The 23,387-nt window shown below is 42.5% G+C and overlaps 2 protein-coding genes and 1 long non-coding RNA gene across 3 annotated transcripts in view; 1 reads left to right on the plus strand and 2 right to left on the minus strand.

Annotated features, from left to right (window-relative positions):
• Window positions 1–168: 168 nt before the first annotated feature.
• Window positions 169–3,757, minus strand: LOC141808746 (transmembrane protein 50B). The gene is made up of 7 exons (XM_074695439.1): window positions 3,621–3,757; window positions 2,619–2,861; window positions 1,526–1,638; window positions 1,373–1,440; window positions 1,187–1,279; window positions 1,052–1,109; window positions 169–947 (listed from the first exon to the last, which is right to left on the minus strand). Exons 2-7 carry the CDS (start codon window positions 2,715–2,717, stop codon window positions 902–904), a joined length of 477 nt encoding a protein of 158 aa, XP_074551540.1. The 5' UTR covers window positions 2,718–2,861; window positions 3,621–3,757; the 3' UTR covers window positions 169–901.
• Window positions 3,758–3,977: 220 nt separating this feature from the next.
• Window positions 3,978–5,231, plus strand: LOC141808655 (uncharacterized). Its single transcript, XR_012599916.1, has 3 exons — window positions 3,978–4,130; window positions 4,583–4,675; window positions 4,801–5,231. It is a non-coding gene; the product is annotated as an uncharacterized LOC141808655 (long non-coding RNA).
• Window positions 5,232–6,628: 1,397 nt separating this feature from the next.
• Window positions 6,629–23,387, minus strand: part of LOC141808154 (contactin-associated protein-like 5) — a 41,942-nt gene continuing 25,183 nt past the window's right edge. Inside the window, exons 7-24 of the mRNA XM_074694552.1 lie at window positions 22,969–23,112; window positions 22,392–22,665; window positions 17,819–17,962; window positions 17,572–17,731; window positions 15,596–15,702; window positions 15,110–15,229; window positions 14,062–14,262; window positions 12,640–12,796; window positions 12,430–12,557; window positions 12,149–12,319; window positions 11,856–12,074; window positions 11,530–11,772; window positions 10,129–10,353; window positions 9,862–9,995; window positions 9,687–9,774; window positions 9,279–9,494; window positions 9,117–9,191; window positions 6,629–9,031 (exon numbers count right to left, since the gene is read on the minus strand). Of these exons, the coding sequence (XP_074550653.1) occupies window positions 8,835–9,031; window positions 9,117–9,191; window positions 9,279–9,494; window positions 9,687–9,774; window positions 9,862–9,995; window positions 10,129–10,353; window positions 11,530–11,772; window positions 11,856–12,074; window positions 12,149–12,319; window positions 12,430–12,557; window positions 12,640–12,796; window positions 14,062–14,262; window positions 15,110–15,229; window positions 15,596–15,702; window positions 17,572–17,731; window positions 17,819–17,962; window positions 22,392–22,665; window positions 22,969–23,112 (3,003 nt within the window). The 3' untranslated portion in view covers window positions 6,629–8,834. The remainder of the gene's footprint in view (window positions 9,032–9,116; window positions 9,192–9,278; window positions 9,495–9,686; window positions 9,775–9,861; window positions 9,996–10,128; window positions 10,354–11,529; window positions 11,773–11,855; window positions 12,075–12,148; window positions 12,320–12,429; window positions 12,558–12,639; window positions 12,797–14,061; window positions 14,263–15,109; window positions 15,230–15,595; window positions 15,703–17,571; window positions 17,732–17,818; window positions 17,963–22,391; window positions 22,666–22,968; window positions 23,113–23,387) is intronic.

Below are 23,387 nucleotides of genomic sequence, written 5' to 3' on the forward strand. Positions count from 1 at the left end.
ATGTCTTAAATTTAAAAGCAATGCTTTATTAATGTTTGTGTAAACACAATGTTTTCTGCCTGGGAGTGGCTTGAAAGTATAAATGTTTTTCTCTAAATCAGCTGTAAGATGATTTTTTTTCAACATTAGAATCAGTGTCAGGTTATAAGAAGACAACAAACACTTCAACCCCAACAAAACACGTTCTTTATTCCACTTTTTTAGATGTGTTCAAGTTTACAAAGATGCTGGGATGAAACCCTGAATCTTCCCTCATGTTTGTTCGTCCGGTTTCCTCCATGCAGATCAAAACTTTTCTGTATAAGTTAAAAAAACATCTCCTCATGTGTCTACAGGTGAAAACAAGGCGGGAAAATGTTCTTTAATACTGAAACTACAGCATTCTGCTTCACTACAATCTATCCTTAAATACTTAAAATGCCTCAAAGTGACAAAAAAATTATAATCTGTACAGGAAAAATCCAAAACACGAGTTTTTACACCTGAAATTCGTTCAGCAAAAACAGGAGCTGAAGGAGGATGAAACAGACGACTTAAAAACACTGCTGATCCTGAAACAGAGTGACAAACTCACCTGCTTACAGGTAACACTCACACACACACACACACGCATACACACACCTGCGGACAGGTGATACAAACACACCTTTTCTCTCTAACACTTAAAGATGCAGTGCCTGTGTTGAACAATTGGAGCAGCTGATTCGTCTACAGTGACCTCACACTGTAACACCTGAAGCTACGTTTGAACAGCAAGTCCCTCATTGAAAGTTTTTAAATGAGTGTAACATCACAGATACAGTTAAAATAAAAATAAAACATTTTTACAGCAGACAAATAGACCTAGTAAAAGACACACACACACACTCACTACAAGTGTGTGTGTGTTTAAACACACTCTCTACCCCCAGAGATCTTCAGTGCGGCCAAACTTGTAGACGAGCGTGCTGCAGAGAGACAAACAGAAAACCGTTAAGTCCCATCAAAGAGCAGAGATCGCTTACAGCCACCATGAGACCAAGAACTAAGCTCAGTGTCAGACCATACTCACCTAAAAAAGATGAACGCATTCTGAAAGAACACAGCCAGACCAGGAGCAACTTCTTTCTCTACAAGACAGAAAACAGTAACGATTAGAAAAGAACAACAAAATTCAGACACACCCGGACAACAGTAAAGCACTCACTTGGCACCACATATCCACCAAACAGGATCCAGATGGAAGCGATTAGTGAACCAAACATCATCATAAAGCCAATAAACAGCCAGAGGCGAGCTCCTGTTAGGATTACAACATCAACATCGTCAGCCATTACTGGCACCGAGCTGCAAACACTCATGCAGGAGTAACAAAATGTGTACAAACACACACCTGTCCTGCCCAGACAGCCCTCGCCATATGTGTCTCCTCTCACCTGACCATTGGACACTGCATTGATCCTGAAAACACAAAGAAGACGGTTACACACTGGATATAAAGTGGTGTCATGTAAGTAGAGACTGATCTGTAGGGATGTAGACATACATGAAGAACGCTATAGTGGAGAAGACGCCGCAGGTGTGGAAGGCGTGGTTCATCTGCTCCTGTGAAGGATACGTCACTGCTGCATCTATCATGATCCACCAGCCTGTGAAGAACTGAGAGCAGAGAGGACTTTTGGTTACATCATTGTGAAGAGCTTTAAAGGGGACATATCATGCTTGTTTCTCCTTTTCACTATGCCAGACTAGGATGCCTGTAAAGCATTTCTGCCCTCAGTACAAGTCATTTAGTTCCTTCACCCCGAGTCAGACCCGGACGGTTCTGCAGCTCAGGAGGAAGAAAATCCACCAGGACACAGATCATCTCAGGACGCTTCAGTGTGGTGAGTCAAACTGGTACTGTAACATGTATAGTTTATACGTGGAAATATAGACAGACTTCACCAACAAACTATTTCTATAACAGGGCTCCATCCTGCTCCTTCACTTTTCTCTCTCTGTTTTATCCATCATGCTGAAAGTGTAGTCTAAAGATCGCCTCTACCGTCAGTTCCACACTATGTTATTACCGCAGCATTATTGTGGTCCAGGTTCACAGTGCATGTCAGAACAAGCATGCAAACATCACAGTCTCACAAGTATTACCACGTCTGCTAAAACTACAGTGTTTTAACTGCTAATTCACCATGTAAAGCCGAGCTGCTCAGCAGAGCAGAGTCCCTGCATCCAGCATCTGAGGGGAGATACTGGGCTCTTGGTGGGTGTATCCCTCGGTGGCGGTTGTGTGACTAACTGAAATCACAGAGGAGGAGCTGCTTTATCAGATTACTCCAATAAAAAGAAAGGATCCTTGTGTCGTCACGAAGGTCGAAATCTCGCAGTCAACTGGCAATGACCTATTTTCAAAGGCATCAAATCTCGTTCTAGGATATCAGAAAAAATACAATATCTCATTTTTTGAAAATTCAGGGGGTGAAAGGTCTTGTTTTCAAATTTATTTTATCATATGCAAGTATTAAATCAGGGATCAGCATGATATGTCCCCTTTAAGGACACTTTGAGAGTAGGTAAATGAATGACAAAAAACTCCTGAAGTTGGACATTAATCTAGCGCTGCACTTTGCAGACTTACTGACCAGAACTCCAGCCACGATGGAAGCCACTGCATTCCTCCTCTCCCCCCAGTCGATGCATTCCCACTCTGGCCAGCGGAAGTTATCCAGGAACCCCGCCATCTGAAGTCTGAACCCGTATCTGCTTTGTCTGGTCTGTGGCCAGGTGAACCAGTCCTCCTCTGACTCTGTGTGTACCTGAGTCAGACCACAGATTGTGTTTCCACCAAGCAACCAGGTTCTGATCTTTTCTCTTCTCACTTATTCCTGTTCGGGGACAAATGATGAATGAAGACCTGACTCAAAGTGCCAGTACTCTAGCTGACAATTTTTAACCAACAGTTAAAAAGCTGAATGGATAATCTGTACACTTCAGAGGATCCTTGTGTAAAAGATTAGGATCTAAAATGCTAATGAATTCACTTAGCAAAAATCTTAGATATAACGGTTGGTGGATTCCTTTCTGATTTCTGTCATGTTTTCATGTTTATGTTGGCGTTCAATGAGTTAAGCGTGTCTTATAGATTGAATACGTGTGTATGAACTGTGCCGAATTAAAGAACGAAGGCTGAAGAAGCTATAAAATGGTTTACCCGATGTGTGTTAGCACCGGGAGAAACACATCAACAGTGAAAAGTCTAATCTGTCATTTTTGTAAATGGGGTTCGTTGACAGCTAACAACAGATTAAGCTAAAACGCATTAGCATGACGTAAATACTGCTAACCGTGGGCTACAGTTCATCAATTACTGAGAGTGTTAGGTAAAAACATATATTTTGTAATTCGTTTTCTCATTTTTTAATTAAAAGCCTTTGAATACAAATATGTGTAGGGCTCAGCCAAGCTTATATTGATGCTAACGGTGACGGCAGCTAGCAGAATGCTTAGAGCGCGTGGAGGCGGCTAACGGCTAGCGGCTAACAAATATCAATAATTAACATCCTGAAGTCAAACTTCAGCACGTATTTAATCTCATTCATGCATTACAAGAAATTACGCTGCAATTTTTATAAATTCGTCCTCACCTTTTCAACAGACTGAGGTTAGTTTCACTTTCCTTTCACAAGCTGCCATTGGCTATTCTGTTTCTTCTTCTGTGGTGTTTATTTTGTTGCCTCCTCCTTCTTCTTCCCTTCTTCTCCTTGCTTGTATGAGGAAGGCTGCACAACGTTGCAGCGCGATACCGCCACCAAGCGTCCATATATGCAAACTACACTTTGTTATGTAAATAGATATTATTATTTATTTTTTTAATGTTTAAAATTAAATTTGTACTCATCAGAAATAGAAATAATGAAAAATGATTATAAATGTGATCAGTCAACATTAAAATGACTAAAATTAAAATATAAAAATATACTCTGCTGTGAGAGATCATATTTAAGGAGTGTCAAGGGGAGGGGCTTAGGTGTTGGACTTGTCGAGGAAGAGGACAGAGACAGCTGATCCCACGAAGACAGAAAAACAATCGGATTAAACTTTAAAATAGAGCAGAAAAGCTCTCAGAGACATCATGGTGTGACTGATTATCAATGGTGAGTAATGCACATCGAGTCCAAATACAAACTGTGTTTTGATTACTTGTTATTAGTTTTTTTTTTCATTGGGAGGAATCAGAATTTAATCCTCAAGCCTGATATTTTTAAAGCATTATATAAGAGCAAAGTGTTACTTGAAATAATGTGTAATGCTTCAGGCTTTAAGCTGTCACAGAGTCTCAACTCAACTGTTTGTCATGTGAAAGGAACGTAACAGTGACTCAGCAGTTTTCAGTCAGGAAGTATCTGAGGTGTCACCTGAGATCCGACCAGAAATAAACAAAATCATTCACAGACAGTTTCAATGTTTCAAGTCTTTCTAAGAAATATTTTTATTCTTGTGTGTTATTCTTATTATTTATTGAAGGTGGAATATCTCCCTGCTGGGCAGTCAGTTCTGCCCTGAGCTGCTTGTTTTTCTCTCTGACAGTTGACTGTGTTTTACTCAGCCTGCAGGTTTGTGGTGAGGAAGATCCGAGCTGCAGCCAGAGGAGAGACGCAGCCGGAGAAATCCAGCATCACAGCATGCAGACCGAGCACAGGTGAGTCAGGATCCATGATGCCTCAGTCCTGCAAGTTTCATTTCATCATCACATCATCATTATCTGTTGATTTCAAGTACAAACACTCACTGTCTACCTGTCTACCTGTCTACCTGTCTCTGCAGCGCGCGGTGAGGTCAGGCTGAGCCCTGAGGAGCCGGCACTGATTCCTAAACAGCTGCAAACAGCTGATGTTGCTCGGAGAGAAGAATGTGGATCCTGAAAGTAAACTGAGAGCTGAGGGGCAGAGAGGAGAGTCACTGTCTGGAAAATATACTGAAGACACACACACATGCACACACACACACACACATATGGTAATACACTAATTTAACCTCAGACAGATGACTCTTCCCCATCGGCCTCCAGCTCTCAGGTTAGCATCGGAGCAGAAACCAGTGTGAACAGCAGAGAGGATGAAGGTCTGATCATCAAGTCCTCCTCAGAGGAACCGATCAGTCCGGATCGATATGGAGACTCTGCTGATGAAGCTGCACTTGGTCACACTTTCATGTGTTCATGAACTTTCTCTGTAAAAAAATGTCAATAAAGAAAACCTTTGACCTGAGTGCGTTTGTCCAGATTTTCTTTTTCTTTTGATATTTTTTTCCAAACATATAAGGGTTTACATGTTTTGTGCTGCTTAGGTTCATGAAAGAAAAAAAAAAAAAACTGAGAACAGAAATATTGAAAATTTCTGAAATATAACCTGTCAAAAAAAGTGGTCTTTGTGGCTCAACTTGCCCCAGCTAAGGGGTAAATTGCCCCACCTCAAAGGGTAAATTGAACCACATGGGGGTAAGTTGACCTTTTGACTTTTTTTGTAGCATTCCTTTAGGTTGATGAACCAATCTCAACCTAAAAGAATAGGGACCTTATTAAGAATCTGTTTAGCCACAAGACCAACTGATAACCTGAGTTAAATTGTGATCTCTTCTACACTACCTGCTGAATGGTTAGCTTTCCAGCTCTCGGGGAGAGGGATATTGATTTTTTCTGCCATTTCATCGGCTAGATCACAGGATTTCTTTGCCGTGGTGCCATGGAACTGGTCTGCCAGTTTTTTCACACGGTTTGCAAGGTCTTCCTCCATCTGTGAAGACCCTCTTTGCGTGCACTGTCCCTGTGTAGCCTGCCACTGTCACTTCCCCTCCCTCTTTCTTTTTTAGGAATCTGCGTAAGGTTGACCTGCCCATATTTCTTTCTGTGGCCACTTTCCCTATGGATTTTCCACCCTGGACTTTGGTTGCTGCTCTCTGCATCTCCTCAAGGGGTGTTGAGCCCCAGTTTGTCTTCCTGCTGTATTTCCTCGACATTCTAGCTTGTCTATAATGTTACACATTTAAAAAACAAAACAAAAAACAAATCATTATGTATTACTACACTTAAACACCTCATTGTGGGGTGTAAGTTAAATCACTGGGTCATTTTACCCCAAGCAGTTTGGCTCATTTTACTCCACAGCCACCATTTTGTTCAAAACAACCGAGCCTAGCAATTCAGGCTAATACATAACTGCACGATTCACATGGTTTTATACATTGATAGTTCAGGTATACATTTGATGTATGTTTTTAAATATAGTTAAAATTATTTTGAGTTTATAGTCATTATTCGTGATATGTTGAAAATTTTTGGAGATAAAAAGTTACTTACCACTTCAACTTGTGCTTGAAATGAGGCGGGCTAACTAAATCCAGAGTCATGTGACCACTGATTTGTACTGTTTCCCAGAGACAGGGGGTGGGTCAATTTACCCACAGGCTCAACTTACCCCGTTCTCACTTAAGGGGTAACTTTTTTTGTTTTTTCAGAATTTTCTTCATTTTTTTCCATCTTTTTTTCTCAAAGGTGTAGGGGTTAACACATTTTGTGCAGCTGAGGAAAAAAAGGAAAAAATACAAGTATGATTGCGTGAAAAGCACAGAAACAGGTAGGAATATATCAACTTTTATTATTAAATTAAGCATCTTGCCCTAATAAAACTGCAGTTGTACAAATCATTAAGAAGGAGCATAATTACATGACATGGTGCAATGAATACAGACATATAAACAACTCATTCTTGTAGTCCAAATAAATATAAATGATTCATAAACAAATGATGTCATGTCGCCTGGTGGCTGTTTGCCTAGAGCAACATTTGTAGGAGTTTTGGCTCCCTGCAGTTCATCTTCTCGCTGATAAATAAATAAATGTTGAAACAAAAACAATCCAACAGCAAAGAATCAGGGCGCTCACAGACCACCAATACAGCCAGCCCACAAGGGGGCAGAGTTCAGCAGACATCACTGATTTAATAAAACTACACTTTAACAGAGCATGGGCTTGATTTTCAGAAATCAAAGACCTCATCACAAATGTATAAATCACTGACAACATGAGCCCAAGCAGGCTTGATGGTCGATCACGTTGATGTGGTAAAGCTACGGGATGATCAAGGTTTCTTCCTCTTTTTGTTGGAACGATGGTTGAATGATAAAACTCTTTCTGTGATAATCACTCTGAAAATAAACTAAACCTAAAGCATAATGGACAAACTGAAGGATATATTAGGCACTGGTACAGTAGACAGTATCAGCCCGCTGTTCCTCCTCCCTGTATGACCTACGACCTCACAGAGACAACAGCAAATGTGCTGTCGTCTCACATCTGCACCAACATGAAGTGTTTTCTTCTCAATGCAGAAATCATCAGCAGTAGGAAAAAGTGTACACATTCTGGAGATGCATCCTCTTCATTATCAGCAAGACAGAAGTCACAAGAGTTCAGTTTCTGGTTGTTTAACACACGTGGATTCTGCCTCAGTGTTCGCAAAGAAGAGGACGGACGATCTGTTGATCTGACGCTCTCTCTGTTTGTAAGGAAGCCTGCTACATCCACGAAGAACAGAAAGATCTTCATCAGACACAGAGAAACCTGACGCCATACAGTCTGTTTGGACAGGTCATGTACTTTTTTGGCGAGACAGAAGTTGCAGTTTTTGGAAAGACCGGAGATATGGTACCCAACTGAAAACACAAAGTCCATCTTCTCATGGGACCATGTAGTCCTCCTCAAAAGATGTTGTAGTCCTTTTTCTCATTGGGAGTATTTTGTTTTCATAATTCCTGCTCATGGGTTAGTTTGGTCCATTTGGTTTACGTGGAGGATGTAGTCTCATCTTGCAAGATCTGTAGGTCCTTTGGGCCATGGGACGTTGTAGTCATCAGCTTCGTAGGTGTATTCCTACGTCTCAAAGGGTTTGTAGTCCACTGTCTATCAGGATGTTGTAGTCCTTTGTCTCAAAGCAAGGATGTAGTCTCTTTTCTGGTAAGATGCTGTAGTTCTCAGTCTCTGAGATGTTGTTATCCTTTGGCTCATTGGATGTTGTAGTCCTTTGCCTTGGAGGATGTTGTAGTCATTCATCACATAGGGTGTTTAAGTCCTTTTCTTGTAGGATTTATGGGTCCCTTGTCTCATAGATTGTCCAATGAACTGTTTTATAGGATGTTGCAGTTTTTCGTCTTGTAAGATGTTGTAGTTCCTTGTCTTGTAGGATGATGTAGTCCTTTGTCTCGTAAGATGGTTTAGTTCCTCGTCTTGCAGGTTATTGTAGTCTTTTTTCTTGTAAGATGCAGTAAGTCCCATAGGAAGTCTCATAGGGTGTTGTAATTCTTCGTTACCTAAGATACTGTAAATTTTCCTCCTTCAGGAAGCTGTAATTCTTCGTCTTGTTGGATCGTTTTTTTTGTCTTGTAGGACACAGGATGTTGTAGTCCTTGGTCTTGGAAGATGTTGCAGTCAGTCCCATGGGATGTCTCATGTTTTTGTCTCGTTTGACATTGTAACTCTTTGTCACATGAGATATTGTACACTTTTCTCCTGTAGGAAGTTGTAGTCCTTTGTTTTTAGGATGTTGTAGTTCCTGGTATTCCCAGGATGTTTCTCAAACAGTCACAAATCAAACTTGTTAAGTTGACACAGATTTTGTTCCTTTTAGCCTGTTCAGGGAATTTAATCCTTCTTCTTGTTGGACATTGCGTTTGAGACTTTGTAATCCTCCCTCTGAACATGTTTGAGTCTGAAACCCCTCGTTCTCATCAGATATTGTACTCCTTCCTGTTAGATGTTGTACTCCGTAGTATAAAGGATGATGCTCTCCTTGGTCAGATAAGTCTCAGATGTAGTACTCCTTCATGTTGTCCCTGACGGAGTTGTGGAGGTGCAGCTCAGTCCTGTTGGGGGTCTCCATGCCGTGGTGGTGCTCCTTCTCCTTCATGCCGTGGTTGGTCTTCTGGACCTGTCTGAGGTACAGGAGGCGAGTGACCACGACCAGCACACAAACTGTGATGAACACGACAGCTGACACCACGCCTGAGGAGCAGCAAAGATACATGTTAGTCCAAATACAAACCGGCACAGCCCAAAAACGGAGTCCAGAACAAACAGACAGACAGACCTGCTATTACAGCCACATCACTCTGCGTGTCCCCGCTCTGCTGCTCCTCGTCTTTATTGGCTGCTGCAGAATCATCTGTGGAGCAGAGATGCATTCGTTCACAGTGTTCACCAGCAAACAAAAAAACAACTCAATCTCGTTACTCTATGATCGGTGGCTGACCGTGTGTGTTGCCCCTCAGGTTGTTGGATGTGATGGAGTCCGCCAACGCGCCGCAGTTTGATTGGACCAGCGAGCCCCTGATGGTGACGGATGAGCTGCCTCGATTCAGGAGCGCCGCTTTTAGAGGAGCCGCGTGGTTAAACTGGACTGAAGAAAGGCAGCCGACGAAACCCTCCGAACCTGCTCGGACCACTTCCTCGTGGAAGATCTCCCTCCCTGAAGTGACAGACAAACAGGAAGATGAAAAGGAAGATAAAGAAAGAGAAAGACAGATTGTTCAAAGTTTCTGAACTTTCTGTCATCAACAAACTTAAACAACTCGAATAAAAAAAGCTGAATTTTAAACATCTGCATCTTTAAGAGGTCAGTAAATGACTTTCAGAGACGTGATGCAAAGAAAGGACTCACTGATGACTTTTCCCAGAGTCAGAGACCTGATAGAGATCAGCTCTGCATCAGACGACAGAGTGAACTTCCTGTGGATGTCCTGATCGATCTGACGGAGACGATAAAAAACAGAAGGATGAGAGCAACAAAACAAGCATCAGCACTTTACTCAAAGACATTTCGCTGTAGCTCTCACCTCCACGTCCAGGTCTCTGCCCTCACGGTGGATTCTGATTCGATGAAGTCGTCCGTCTGCCAGACTGCTAAAGACCGGAGTAAACACGTCCGGGTTCCTGTGAGTCTGCAGGTGGTACCAGATCTGAAGACTTCCTGCACGCACAAACATGAAATGGTTGACAGGAAATGGTTTTCACTTTATCAGGAAGATTTTTTTGGAACAGAGAGTGTGTTTCCACAGCAGCACTTTGAGTCATCAGGTGTGTGTGTGTGTGTGTGTGTGTACCGTTGTGAGTGAGGATGACGGCGATGTACTGCTGGCTGAAAGTGCTGACGGTCAGCAGCATGGCGGGGCTGTGTGATGTCATGAAGCTGAAGGCGGCGTCCTCCCTGGCTCTGCTGCTCTCTCTGGAGGTGCCGGACGTCTGGAAGCTTCTGTTCTGCATCACTGAGAACGGCTCCTGAAAGATGAAGGTCAGCGAGGACTCTCTGTCCAACAGCGCCGACACCTCTGCACACAGAAAAAAAAAAAAAAGAAGTCAGAAAAATGAATTCAAGTGAAGAGGCTCAAGGCTGATTTTGTGAACAAACAAGATGGCGGCAGCTGATATAAACCATTGACTGTATATAAAGTGAAAGCGTGGGCTCCGCCATTTACGGTTGTACGGTTTGAGGCCGAAATATGGCTGTCAAAGGCGCAGCCATTGGTAGCTGTCCTGTCCCAAGGCGTCCCTCAGGGTTCGCTACTAGGTCCCCTCCTCTTCATCCTCTACCTCCTACCGCTCGGTCAGATTATTCAACATCATGGTCTCCGCTTTCATTGTTATGCCGACGATATTCAACTCTACACATCCACCAAATCCATAACCTCTTCGACCCAGTCCACCTTCTCAAACTGCCTCTCTGAGATCACCTCCTGGTTGCAAAGAAATTTTCTCAAACTCAGCTTCTCAAAATCTGACATTCTTTTAATTGGTCCAAACTCTCTTATTTCTGTGGCCAAAGACTTTCACCTCACCTTTCAAAACTCTGCCGTCTTACCTTCTTCCCACTGTTGTAACCTTGGAGTCATCTTCGACAACAAGCTCACTTTCACAAAACATTAAAGCAGTCACAAAACAGCCTTCTCCATCTTAAATGTCCCATATTCTGCTCCTTTTCTGCAGTTTATCATGGATCATTGATGTCTTCATGAAATAGTAGTAACATGTTTCGGTCCAAAAAGCCAATAAATCAAGCACAGCAGCATTGTTTCCAGGCTCTCATAGCCCCTCTGTTCAGAACGCTCTGATTTAGTGGGCGTGGCCTTCATATGTAAATGAGCCACCGCTGATACCGCCCCGCTCTTCCGGCGCCACAAGCTCCGAGTGCACAATGCTTAGAAAACAGCGAAGCTGATGTACCGTAACATTACAAGCTAAAACAACAGGCCAACCGCTGCTAAAGTTAGCATCCTGAAGCTAACCGATTGGACCTGATTGCTCCTGATTGGGCAAAAAGGGAATCGGTGACGTCAGCAAATCCCCAAAATCGAAGCAGCTTGTTTTAGGTCAGGATTTTACATTCACAAGCACTACTAGGTACAGGTTTTGTCATTAAATATCAAAGGGAGGAAAAGCCAAAAGACCCACAAAATAAAAGTGATTTTTACATAATATGGGACCTTTAAGAACATTGCCCCTCTGACCTTCTCTGCAGGTGGGTCCTCCATACGCTGACGTAGAGCAGTCACAGGTGTAGCCGCTGCTCCTCTCGATGCACCGCCCTCTGTTGTGGCAGAGGCTGCTGGAGCCGCTGCAGTAACCCGGACACCCCGAGCTCACCCCCAGCACCGTCTTCGCCTTCTCCTCCAGGTCAAAGGTCAAACCGTTGATGGTCAGAGTCCGGATGCAGCCCAGGAAACCTCGGTGCTGAGAATGTGCTGATCCTCCTGAGAAATGAGAGACACAGATTACTTCACTGCAGGATACGGAAGATTTACAGGAAGTGAAAATAAATCCTTCTCCCTCGTACCTACAAACAGCTGTCCGTTGAGGCGGAGGCGGCGATGTCCATCAGCAGGAGCCTCCAGGAGGCGAGGGGGCAGCTGGTCGACTTGTAGCCACGCCTCCTTCACGTTACGCTCCGCCCTGACGTGATGCCACTGCCGGTCATTCAGAGGGAGAGGGGAGCTCACCGACAACACCACAGGGCCGTTCCCGACATCGAAGGAGAACGTGACCACAGAGGGAGCTGAGAGAGACAGTTTTCTTTCTTTAGTTTGTTTGTTACGATCTGAAAACACGATCTGATGAGAGTTCACTCACAGCTGAGCTCCAGTCTGACGAAGTCTTTGTGTCCCAGGTTTTCCAGAAAGACTCCTGAAGCAGCGCTGGTCTTGAAGAAGAAGGAGAAGTCCGAGGAGAGCTCAGCCTGCAGGGCCGGGAAGACGAGAGAGGAAGACTCCTGGGAGAAGGAGGCTGCGTTCCAGATCCACCCTGAATAAAAACAGACATGAGGAGGATCTGTAAGAGGAGGGTCTGTGGACTAACCTTCAAACATCAGGAGAAGCTAAGAGATGGATCTGGATCACTGATGGATCACCTACTGTCTCCATAACACCGCAGAGGACCCACGCTGTAGACGGCCTCTGATCCAGCTCTGTTTGTGTCCCCGATCACCATGTGGTTCACAGGAAGGTGGTTTTTATAGGACAGGACTCCTGTGTCGTTAGTCCTGTGATGAAATCAAAAGGTCACAGTCAGGTCATGTGACTTGTTTAGCCTTATGTGACACCGTTCTGAGGATGTTTCCGTACCATGAGTCTGAGTCTGCGTCACAGTTACAGAAGTAGTTCATGTCCTTGCAGTTCTCCTCCAGACCACACGAGCACTGCTGCACCCCAGGAAGGAAGCCTCCCCAGTAGCTCCGCCTTTCTCCGCCCTGATCCACCCACCACGCCAACGGGCGACCGTCTGCAGACAAACACAGAGATTACACACCTGAGATTAAGGAGGATCATAAGAAAAAGAACTTAAGGTAACTTTTTTTTAGGTATTCCTTTTTTTTTTAATAATTAATATGATCACTATCATTATTATTGTTATTGTTATTGTATGTTTCTCTTTCTCCCTTCTTTCAAATTTGACTCTTTTACTCTTTCTCTTTAGTTTTATTTCTACTTATATACCTAAATTGCTTGTTTGCCTTAAAAGTGTTAAATATTTTAAAGGTTTAAAAATTGATGAATTTTTAAAACACAGACCTATGTCACTTTAATTTTACTTCCATTTATTTGGAATAGTTGGAATACATTTATCTTTGTATCTTGTATCATACATGTTTTTGTTTGTTTTCTTGTTCCTTTTTTCCCCCTTTTTGTTGTTGCTGATTTTTTTTAATTATTTACTTATTTTTATATTTATTTATTAATTTAATGTCACATAGTTAGGCGCTGCCCTGTTGTGGCTGCCTGTTGCAGAAGCTTTCTCTTCCTTATCTGTTTCTTGTGATTTTTTCATCTCTTTTGATGAACCATGGCTGCATTGTTTACATGTGAAATCGGCTGTTAGCAGCTTTAAGCATGTCAGTGCTAACTGGTGCAAGGCCGGATGTTTCCCATAAGGTAAGGAGAAGGAGGTGAGGACGACGTGCTGGTTCTCAGGTGTGAGCTAAGAAGTGACGACATGGACCTGTCCTTCCATCCATCGTTATTGGGAACGTAAGATCTATCTCCAATAAGATGGACAAGCTAGCCGTGCTAACTCAGCAACAGAGGGAATACCAGAAGGCAGAGTAGCATCATGCTATTCACAGACATGGCTAACGGAGCTAACACCAGACACCAACGCCACATTGGAAGAGCTTCACCTGCTGTGAGCAGACAGGATCCAGGAGACAGAGACTGAACAGACTGCTGAAGAAGCTCAGTCCTGGACCCTGTGGAGGTGGAGGCTGGCTGACTGGACAATGATGGACAAGCTGTCAGCATCTATTTTCTTATGGAGCTTTTTGCACTTTCTATACACTTTCTTACTTTTGTTTTCTTGATTGCTGCTGTGACTCCTCCTGAGTTTCCCCTTAGGGATAAATAAAGTATTTTTTTCATTCTATTCTATAGTTGGAGGACACATTTTTCTGGCACCATATCACTTCCAAAAAATGTAAAATATTGTGATCCATAGGTTGACACACCTGAGCAAAACACACCTGAGAGGTATCTACTCCATCTTAGCTTTACCTTTGGTGTTGAAGAGGCGGGACTTCCTGCAGCTGTAAACCACTTCCTGTTGGCAGTGCTCTGAGGTGGTGATGATGGCGTGCAGCTGATTGGGGGCGGAGCTGTAGTTTAACGTCATGATGTGAGGATTCTGCAGAGACGAGCCCTGAACTCGGACCGGAGCGCTGGCGTTATGGTTCACCACCGTCCACACTCGCTCCTCTGAATGCAACATACATGTGAATGAGAACACGTTAGCATGTTAGCACGAACACATGCTGCTCCCCTGACTACAAAGATAATCTGTTAGCATGTTAGGTTTAATATTTGCCTTTCTTTCTAAACACACAGCAGGTTTCAGCGTCAGAGGTGACTCTCAGGGAGGTTTGGAGTCTCATGTTTACATTTTAAAAATATCTTAGAGCTCTTTGAAGACGTCTAAGACTTAATTAACTTCCTGAAAGTTCCCCGAAACAATCTGAAGAAATTCTTTAAGAAAGAAACATCAGAAAAAGATAAAAACATATTGAGAATCCCCGATGATGACTTTGAATTTAGCGTCTGTGAACAGTTTGAGACGCTCTGCGGGGAGTCCTCTGTGTCCACAAACACGTCCCAGAATATCTTCAGTCACAGAGGACACGGACTGATTTTAACAACATGGTGCAGCAAGAAATCCTCCCCACTGGGCTTCAGTTTCACAAAACAGAAAGTGAAGAAGTGAAGGAGTGAGAAATCTCCTGGTGATTTGTGAAAAACAAACTTTTCCGGAGGGAAGAATTTTAACTTAAGAATCAGACAGAGTTAACTCTATGAAACACTTCAGATTTATCAGTTTTCAGAGGTTATTTGGTGGATTTGGCTCAGGTAAGGTGTGTTGTGAGGACACGGTGTGGACAAATGAGGACAGCGGAGTTTCAGGTCATGGTGCCGTGGGGACGGGATGTGGACGAGTCCCACTCTGAGGACGATGGAGTGTCAAGCTGTGAATCGATGCAGAGATCTGTGACAGTCCCAGATCCCAGAGGAGCCCAGACGGACCAAAGGTGACAGCATGACCTGCACTCACCTGTCATGTTGCAGTAGACTGAGGCGGGCCCCAGGGGACCGCTCCCATCTGGATCGATCGAGTAGAAGCCAGAAGAGCCGCCTGTCAACCCGATGGCCTCGCAGGACGACTCGTAGATGGCTGCAGGGAGAGTTTAGTCCAGAAACAGAAAGGGAAACTTTTTACCGAGCTGATCCTCTCCACGAGTGAGAGATCTTTGATTAACTAAAAAAATAAAAAATAAAAGATCTGCATGGATTATCCCATAAAAATCTGTCAGATACTGATCTGAATCCTGAAACCCTGACGGTGAAAGCACGGACTAAAATAAACTCATCTCAGCGTCATCTGATGGAAATTAAAAACCTGTCTGCTAAGACGTCTCTGATGTGGGATTAGACTCATCCATCATTCAGCTGAGACGTCTTCTATCATTAAACACAACACGGAAGATAAACAGAGATAAAATTAAAGAATGAGAAGAAAAACAGGGACATGGAAACTGACAGCTGTGGCAGACCGCTCCGGAGTAGCCGGTTCCTGAACAGTCGCAGGAGAAGGAGCTCCAGGTCTGCAGACAGAGACCGCCGTGTTCACACAGGTTAGGAAGACACCTGGAGGACGGGAGCGGAGAGCAGAGCCTCAGACCAGAGCCTCCTCTTTAAGTCAAGACACATTTACATCATTCTGGGTCCAAACTGCAAAAACACTATATCTTATCAAGTGTTTTTGTCTTGTTTTGAGTAAAAAGTGTCTTTTTACACTTGATATGAGCCACATTCACCTGACCAGTCCAGAAAAATGTCTTGTTCTAAGTTATTCAAAGACAGAAAAAGAGGTCTGATTTGCTTCTAACAAGTAAAACAAATCTGCCAATGTAATAAAAAATTTGCTTGAAACTACAAGTAACTTTCCTCTTGTTAAATTGGCAATTTTTAAAACTTGTTACAAGCAACTCAGACCTTGTTTTTTTTCTTTAAATAACTTGAAACGAGATGTTTTTCTGGACTGGTCAGGTGAATGTGGCTCATACATTGAGAAAAACAAGTATTGAACGCGTCAACTTTTTTCTCATTACATTTATTTCCAAAGCTGCAATTCAAACAAAATTTCTCCCAGACATTGGTATTAACTCAAATAATCCACACATGAAAAGAAATCACAACGTTCAGGTCCATAAATAATGATTATGTGGAATTAAGTACGATAACACAGGAAAAAAAGTATTGAACACACCATGGAAAGGCTGTAAACTTTGGTAAGGAAATGCACCATACCACCTGAAATCTGTCAGTAATTATTACTTGAACTTCCAATTAGTGCAAACAAACATCAGCTGGGCTAGAGCAAATTGATGGTCCTATAAAAAAGGTTGTTTTTTCACCAAGCAGTTAAATACGACTCACCTCATGATGAGTAAAGGCAAAGAGCTCTCTGAAGACATTCACAACCTGATTGTTGCTCAGCATCAGAATGAACTGGTTACAGACTTATATCAAAGCACCTGAATATTCCAGTCAGCACCGTTGGGGCCATTATTCACAAGTGGAAGAAGCACCACCTTACCATCAACAGGCCACGCACAGGAGCTCCTTGAAGATTTCTGACCAGGGAGTCAGAAAGATAGTCAGAAGAGTACTCAACGAGCCAAGGACCACCCTGAAAGTGCTCCAGAAAGACTTGGAGGCAGCAGGTACAATTGTTACAGAGAAAACAATAGGCAATGCACTCCACCACCATGGCCTCTATGGACGCTCAGCCTGCAAGACTTCACTCCTCAAGAAAAGGCATGTTGAAGCTGGTTTAAAGTTTGCTAAACAGCATCTTGACAAGCCTGTAGAATACTGGGAGAATGTTGTCTGGTCAGATGAGACCAAAACTGAACTTTTGGGCTGTCATACTACATACCATGTTTGGAGGAGAAATGGCTCTGCACATCACCCAAAAAACACTACACCAACAGTGAAGTTTGGAGGTGGAAGCATCATGGCATGGGGTTGTTTCTCATCTCATGGTGTTGGCAAACTTCATATAACTGACGGAGCAATGAATGGAGCCATGTATGGGGAAATTCTTGATCTGAATCTGCTGCCATCCACCAGGATGATGAAGATGAGACGTGGCTGGACCTTTCAGCAGGACAACGATCCAAAGCACACGGCAAAGTTGACTCTCAAATGGTTTCAAAAAATGGTGTTCAGTACTTTTTTCCTGTGTTATCGTACTTAATTCCACATAATCATTACTTATGGACCTGAACGTTGTGATTTGTTTTCATGTGTGGATTATTTGAGTTAATACCAATGTCTGGTAGAAATTTTGTTTGAATTGCAGCTTTGGAAATAAATGTGATGTGAAAAAAGTTGATGCGTTCAATGCTTATTTTCCCCACTGTATTTAGTCTCGTTAGACATTTTCTACTCAAAAAAGACAAAAACACTTGATAAGATTTCAGTTTCTTGCAGTGAACATCTGCTCCTCACCTGTCTCTGATGTTGCAGGTGTCAAACTGAAGCTCGTGATAAACTCCCAGCATCCCTTGCTGCACATGATGAAGGTTGATGGTCTGGCTGTTGATGGAGATGAGGCGCATGCAGCCCTGGAAGGACACGGTCGGGTTGTGACAGCCTGCAGGGGGGCAGCCTGGTGGAGACAAAGATCTTCATCTGAACATGCAGGAGGAGGTCTCACTCTGATGTGAAAGCAGAGGACAGAAATATCATCACACACCTCCGAAGTAGAAGCTGCCTCTGGCCTCCGGCTGCTCCCACTGCTCCAGAGTGGAGGCGGGCTCGCTGTCCAGGGTCAGACTGATCTGAAGACCTCGGGTGTCCAGACTCACCGTGTGCCACAGCCCATCGTTGACTCTGTGACCTGAGGGCACACACACTTCCTGATTATTGAGCACAGCAAATGAAACACACTGCTCCATCACGAGGAGAGCCTGGTGCCAGAAGTCACTGAGCACTTTAATGGACATTAGCTGGATTGAATGTTAGTAATGGTTCATCTTTTCTGGACTCGTGGGGAAGCGTTAGATTCTCCTGCTCTCTGTGGATCCATTAAACTCCTCTGAAGCTCGTCTTCACCCTGAGGTATCTCTCCGCCTCAGGCTCTGTTCTCTCTGCTCGAGCGCTCGTTTGATGGAACGAGCCGCCGCGGAGGGCCGAGCCTCCGCAGCTTATCTCGAACTGAGCCTCAGATAACGCAGCAGACTCTGAATGTAGACTGTGATATCGCATCAGAGATCTGCGCAACTGCTGACAGGTGTCTGAGGAGGAGAAAACATGGGCTGAGTTTCATCATCACCCTGAAGGTTTCCTCTGTTTGATTTCCTCTCATCCTGCAGAAACAGCTCTGAGACTCTGAGAGCTTCACTGAGGAGATGTGACGGATTATTTAAAGCACGCAGAATGTATTTATCTTATGGTGTATCAACGTACATTAAAGGTAAAATAAACAGGGAAAGGTGCAGATATGTAGGTACAAAGAAAGTGTTTGTTGTGCGGTTTTGATGCTGCGCTCGAAACGATCAGGCAGGAAGAAGATCTGAGGTTTGTTCAGATGATGGTGGAGGAAACAGGGTTTTTAATTGTAGTAAAAAGAGCTTTAATCTGACTTCTGTTGGTTGCTGAATAAGATGCTTGGATTAAATAAAATTTGACTTGCTTTGTGGGGTTTTTGCTGTAAGATCTAGCAGTAGCGTGCGAAGACTTTTAAAGCACAGAGGGGAAGAAAAAAGGCAAATACAACACGTTCTCCCTACTGAAGAGGGAACTCAGTAATGCACAGCAAAAAACTGAATCTTATATAGTGTTTTTGTCTTATTTTAGGTGAAAAATGTCTGATTAAACTTGATATGAGCCACATTCAACTGATCAGTTCATTACAATGTCTTGTTTCAAGTTATTTAAAGACAGAAATGAGGTCTGAATTGCTGTAACAAGTACAAAAAATCTGCCAACGGAAAAAGAAAAATTTGCTCAAAAGTTGCTTAAAACGAACTTTTCTCTTGTACCATTGGCAGATTTTTTTTAACTTGTTACAGCAATTCAGACCTCATTTTAGTCTTTAAATAACTTAAACCAAGATATTTTTCTGGACTGGTCAGGTGAATGTGGCTCATATTGAGTCTAAAAAGAAGTTTTCTACTGAAAATAAGACAAAAACACTTGAAAAGATTTCAGGTTTTTGCAAAGCTTAAGCGTGGGTTTTGCTCCTGAGCAGGGAATTTAGTGTGCATTAAGTGTGTTTTGGCTCCAAAGCATGCATTTCAGCTTCCAAATGGCCACTTTGCCAAGAGTTTCAGCTCCAAACAGGGAACTATAGTGCCCAAGGAGGCACTTTGATATGCGTTTTGGCTCCTAAGAGGGAACTTTAGAACTTGTGTTTGGTTCCAAAAAGAGGACTTCAGTCTGTGTTTGGGCTCCCAAGAAGAGTGTGTTTTACCTCTCAGGAGGGCGAATAGACTGTATATAGAGTGGACAGTGTGGCTCCACCATTTACCATTGTACTGTTTTGAAGCCAAAATTCCCCCGTCACAGGCGCAGCCATTCACAGCCAGAGTCTGTGCAGTAGAGACTGTGAGGGATTCTGGGAAAATCTGAGTGGAGCTGGGTGACAAAAATAATATATACTTTTTTTCTTTTGAGAGTCTAATCACTTCCTGACTCTACCTCCTGACATATTTCACAATCCCCGAAAAAAGTACATGAGATCAAAATCTGTCAGTCATCGTTAAAGCCTAATTTTTAACCTTGTTTAACTAATGAAAAAGAATTTTTTCAGAAAAAAGAGGACTTGAATTCAAGACAGACAAATGATATCTTCAAATCACCACAACAATCAGATGTGAGAAACATTTCTACGAGGTGTATTATTTTTTAAGTTTAACCACAGCCCATCTGGAATGACTGGGGAGCCGGATTTTTTAACCTATACTGCAGCCAGCCACCAGGGGGAGCAGTTTTTGTGGCGACGTCACTTCGAGCCGAGCAAGATGACGTCAGTTTTTTCTACAGTCTATGGGAGGGCGCTTTATCACACATTTGGCTCCTACAGGGCACTTTGTGTGTTTAAAAAAAAAAAATCCCTTCCTTGCCTCCAACTAGTTCAAAATGAAGCAGCTTGGCTTTTAACTGGTTTCAGAAGACGGCTCCACATCACTCCAGTTTTAGCCTCCCACAGAATTGATTTTAAGATTTTATTGATTCACTTTAAAGCTCTCTGAGACTTTCTCCAAGTCATATTTCTGAGCTGCTGGTAACGTATGAGTCCGCTCGCAGCCTCAGATCCTCTGGCGAAGCCTCCTGGTGACAGAGCTTTCTCCATCAGAGCTCCTCGACTTTGGAGCTACCTGCCAGAGGATATCAGGTCTCTTCTTTTAAAAACTCATTTTTACAGACTGGCTTTTATATGATGCTGTCTTTTGTCTTTATTTTCATCTTTATCTTATTTTGGATTTACTGTCTTTTTAGTATTTCTCTTATCTTTTACTTCCCACCACTTTAAGTCCATCCTCTTTAATTACTTTATCTATGTTATGTTAATTGTTTAATCTTTTGCTCATGTGTGTGATTCTACTTTATCTTTGCTTTATTATTATTATTATTAATGTTGTTATTATTATTATTATTGTTTTCATTATTTTTTTTCATTATTATTATTATTATTATTATTATTATTATTATTTTCATTATTATTATTTCATTATTATTATTTCATCATTATTATTATTTCATTATTATTATTATTATTATTATTATTATTATTATTATTATTATTATTATTATTATTATTATTATTATCATTATTTTCATTATTATTATTTTATTATTATTATTATTATTATAACTGATATTATTATCATTATTATTATTATTATTATTATAACTGATATTATTATCATTATTATTATTATTATTATAACTGATATTATTATCATTATTATTATTATAACTGATATTATTATCATTATAATTTTATCTTTTCATACTTGCTATCGTGTTTTATTTTATTTAATTTTTTATTTTTTTTTAACTGCCTTTTATTACTTTCTTTCTTTTTCTTACTGAGTTTATCTTTTTAGCTTTTATTTCAGTCTTTATGGTCTCATTATAAGTTGCATGGTGCTTTTATCTTCTGGACTCCTGTGACGTTTGCTCCTTGCTGTGGTCTTTTTTACCTTGTGTGCTGTTTTTGTTTCCCTTTGCTTTGTTGTCTGCTTTTTCCTGTATGTTGTCAAAGCACATTGTAAACTTCTGCTTTTAAAGGTGCCATATGAATAGTTATTTTTATTGTTACTAAAGCAAGAGTTTGGGCTCTCAAGAGGACAGTGTAACTACTGGGCTTTGGTTCCCAGGATGCCACTTCAGCTTCCAAAAAGCCACTTTACTCTTTTAGCTCTACAGAGGGCACTTTAACGTGTGTTTTGCAAGAATTAGGCCACGAGATCTTTGTAACCTGAACCTCCCCTACCTCCCTGATACCTCAAATAAACCTTTTCCTGCCCTCTTTTTGTGGTTTACCTGTGAGTTGGTTCAGTTGTTTTCTTTATTCCTGATTTTTGAGCTGATTGTTTGTTTTTTGAGCAGTAGAAATTTACAGCATCCTTCATTTTCCTGCTCAGAATCCTGAAATATCCAGATATAATTAAACTAACAGCCCTCATGTTGTAATGTTTTTCTGCTGAACCTTAAATAGTTCTGTAATCTGCTCGTCCCAGCCTGCTGTTTGTTGTCTTATTTGAATAAAAGCTTTTATTAAAGGATTACTGACAGACAGACAGCAGGCCGCTCTGCAGAAAACATCTCAAACACTAAGAATATAAAACAGGAGTCACCGTCTGCTGTTAAGCTCTTAATGTGTGTTTTTGTTGGAGTTGAAACTGTTGGTGCGTTTTGTCCCAAAACTAATCCGCGAGCTGGAGAAAAGAGGATAAAATCTGCGCACAATACGCACGTTATCACGGAGCAGCTTTAAATGCTTCTGCGGAAAGTTCACGGTGAGATGATGAAACATTTAAGCGCAGAGAGGAGCAGGACAGGTCCTCGGCGTGTGTTTTCTCCTGGTTTCGTGTTTTTGTGGGACAGGAGAAGAAAAGATGTTACTGCAGAGAGGAGTGAAAGGAGCTTTTGTACGTAAGAGACGACAAAGAGCACGATTATAATCCCGCTCCTCCCTGCAGTGAGGTCTGCACAGTTTGAAGCACGGTGCTCCAGTTTTTACTGCAGCTGAACAGAGTTTGGACAAGAGAGTGGCATGGTGTGTGTGTGTGTGTGTGTGTGTGAGTGTGTGCCCTGACCTGCAGACGTCTCTGATCTCCGCTCTCCTGTGTGTTGCAGGGTCAGGATCAGCCGGCTGTTCCTGATCTGCAGATCCAGTCTCTGGTTCTCGCGGCTCAGACGGACCGACAGCAGCAGCCCGTCGGGGTTCCACGTCCTGAACTGGAACTGAACGGAGAAGCCTCCCAAGATGGCCGACGGCGAGGCCATGGGGAGTGACAGGAAGCTGCTGCTGGAGCTCAGGAAGGTGACGGCGACCAGCGAGGGACGGGAGCACGAGAAGGTGACGTTACCCTGAGGGACGGGACGTGTTCTGGTCACATGAGGAGGAAGTCTGTGTCTCATTCGAAACACATGAATGTAAAAAACTGAGCTGAGTTGAATCTTTTTCTTATTTCTGGCCTTTTTCGTCTTTCTTTACAGAGGATAAGACAGTGACAGAGCTGGAAAGGAGAAAGACTGGGAGCAAACCTACGCTGCGGGCCACGTGAACACGTGACTAAACCACAAGGTCAGGCCGAGTCGACTTTTCTTTTGTGAAAACTAAATCAATAATTAAATATGAACTAGCGTCTCCCCTGACTGAATCCCACTCACCACGCTGTAAATCTGCGGTTTGCGTCTCTTGGCGAGGTCGATGATATTGATGCCGTTGTAATAAAGGTTCTCGATGCAGCCGTGAAAGTTCCTCCTGAGGAAGGTGCCGGGTTTCCCGGGCAGAGGGATGCCTCCGAAGCTGAGCTGGAGAACAACGAGGAAGCAGGAGCATTAATTAGTACTCACTCTGTGCACTTATCTTCTGGTTAGATGAGTCTGTGTTTTGATCTGGGTGCAGACAAAGTAACGCTCTGCAGAGTTTCTGACCTGGAATGACTTGAATATTGAGGGCATCTTTATTCAGAAAGTTTCACTTTAATAACACAGAGCAGCTGAATCTACATGCAGTGTTACAGTGAGATGGGTGAAAGGATAAAAATAGAGTCTGTCAAAAAACTGATCCAGATTCTAAAACTGAG

Source organism: Halichoeres trimaculatus, unplaced genomic scaffold (genome assembly GCF_033239565.1).
Source record: "Halichoeres trimaculatus isolate MK-OKI-2021-1 unplaced genomic scaffold, fHalTri1.1 fHalTri1_scaffold_19, whole genome shotgun sequence".
Classification (NCBI taxonomy): domain Eukaryota; kingdom Metazoa; phylum Chordata; class Actinopteri; order Labriformes; family Labridae; genus Halichoeres; species Halichoeres trimaculatus.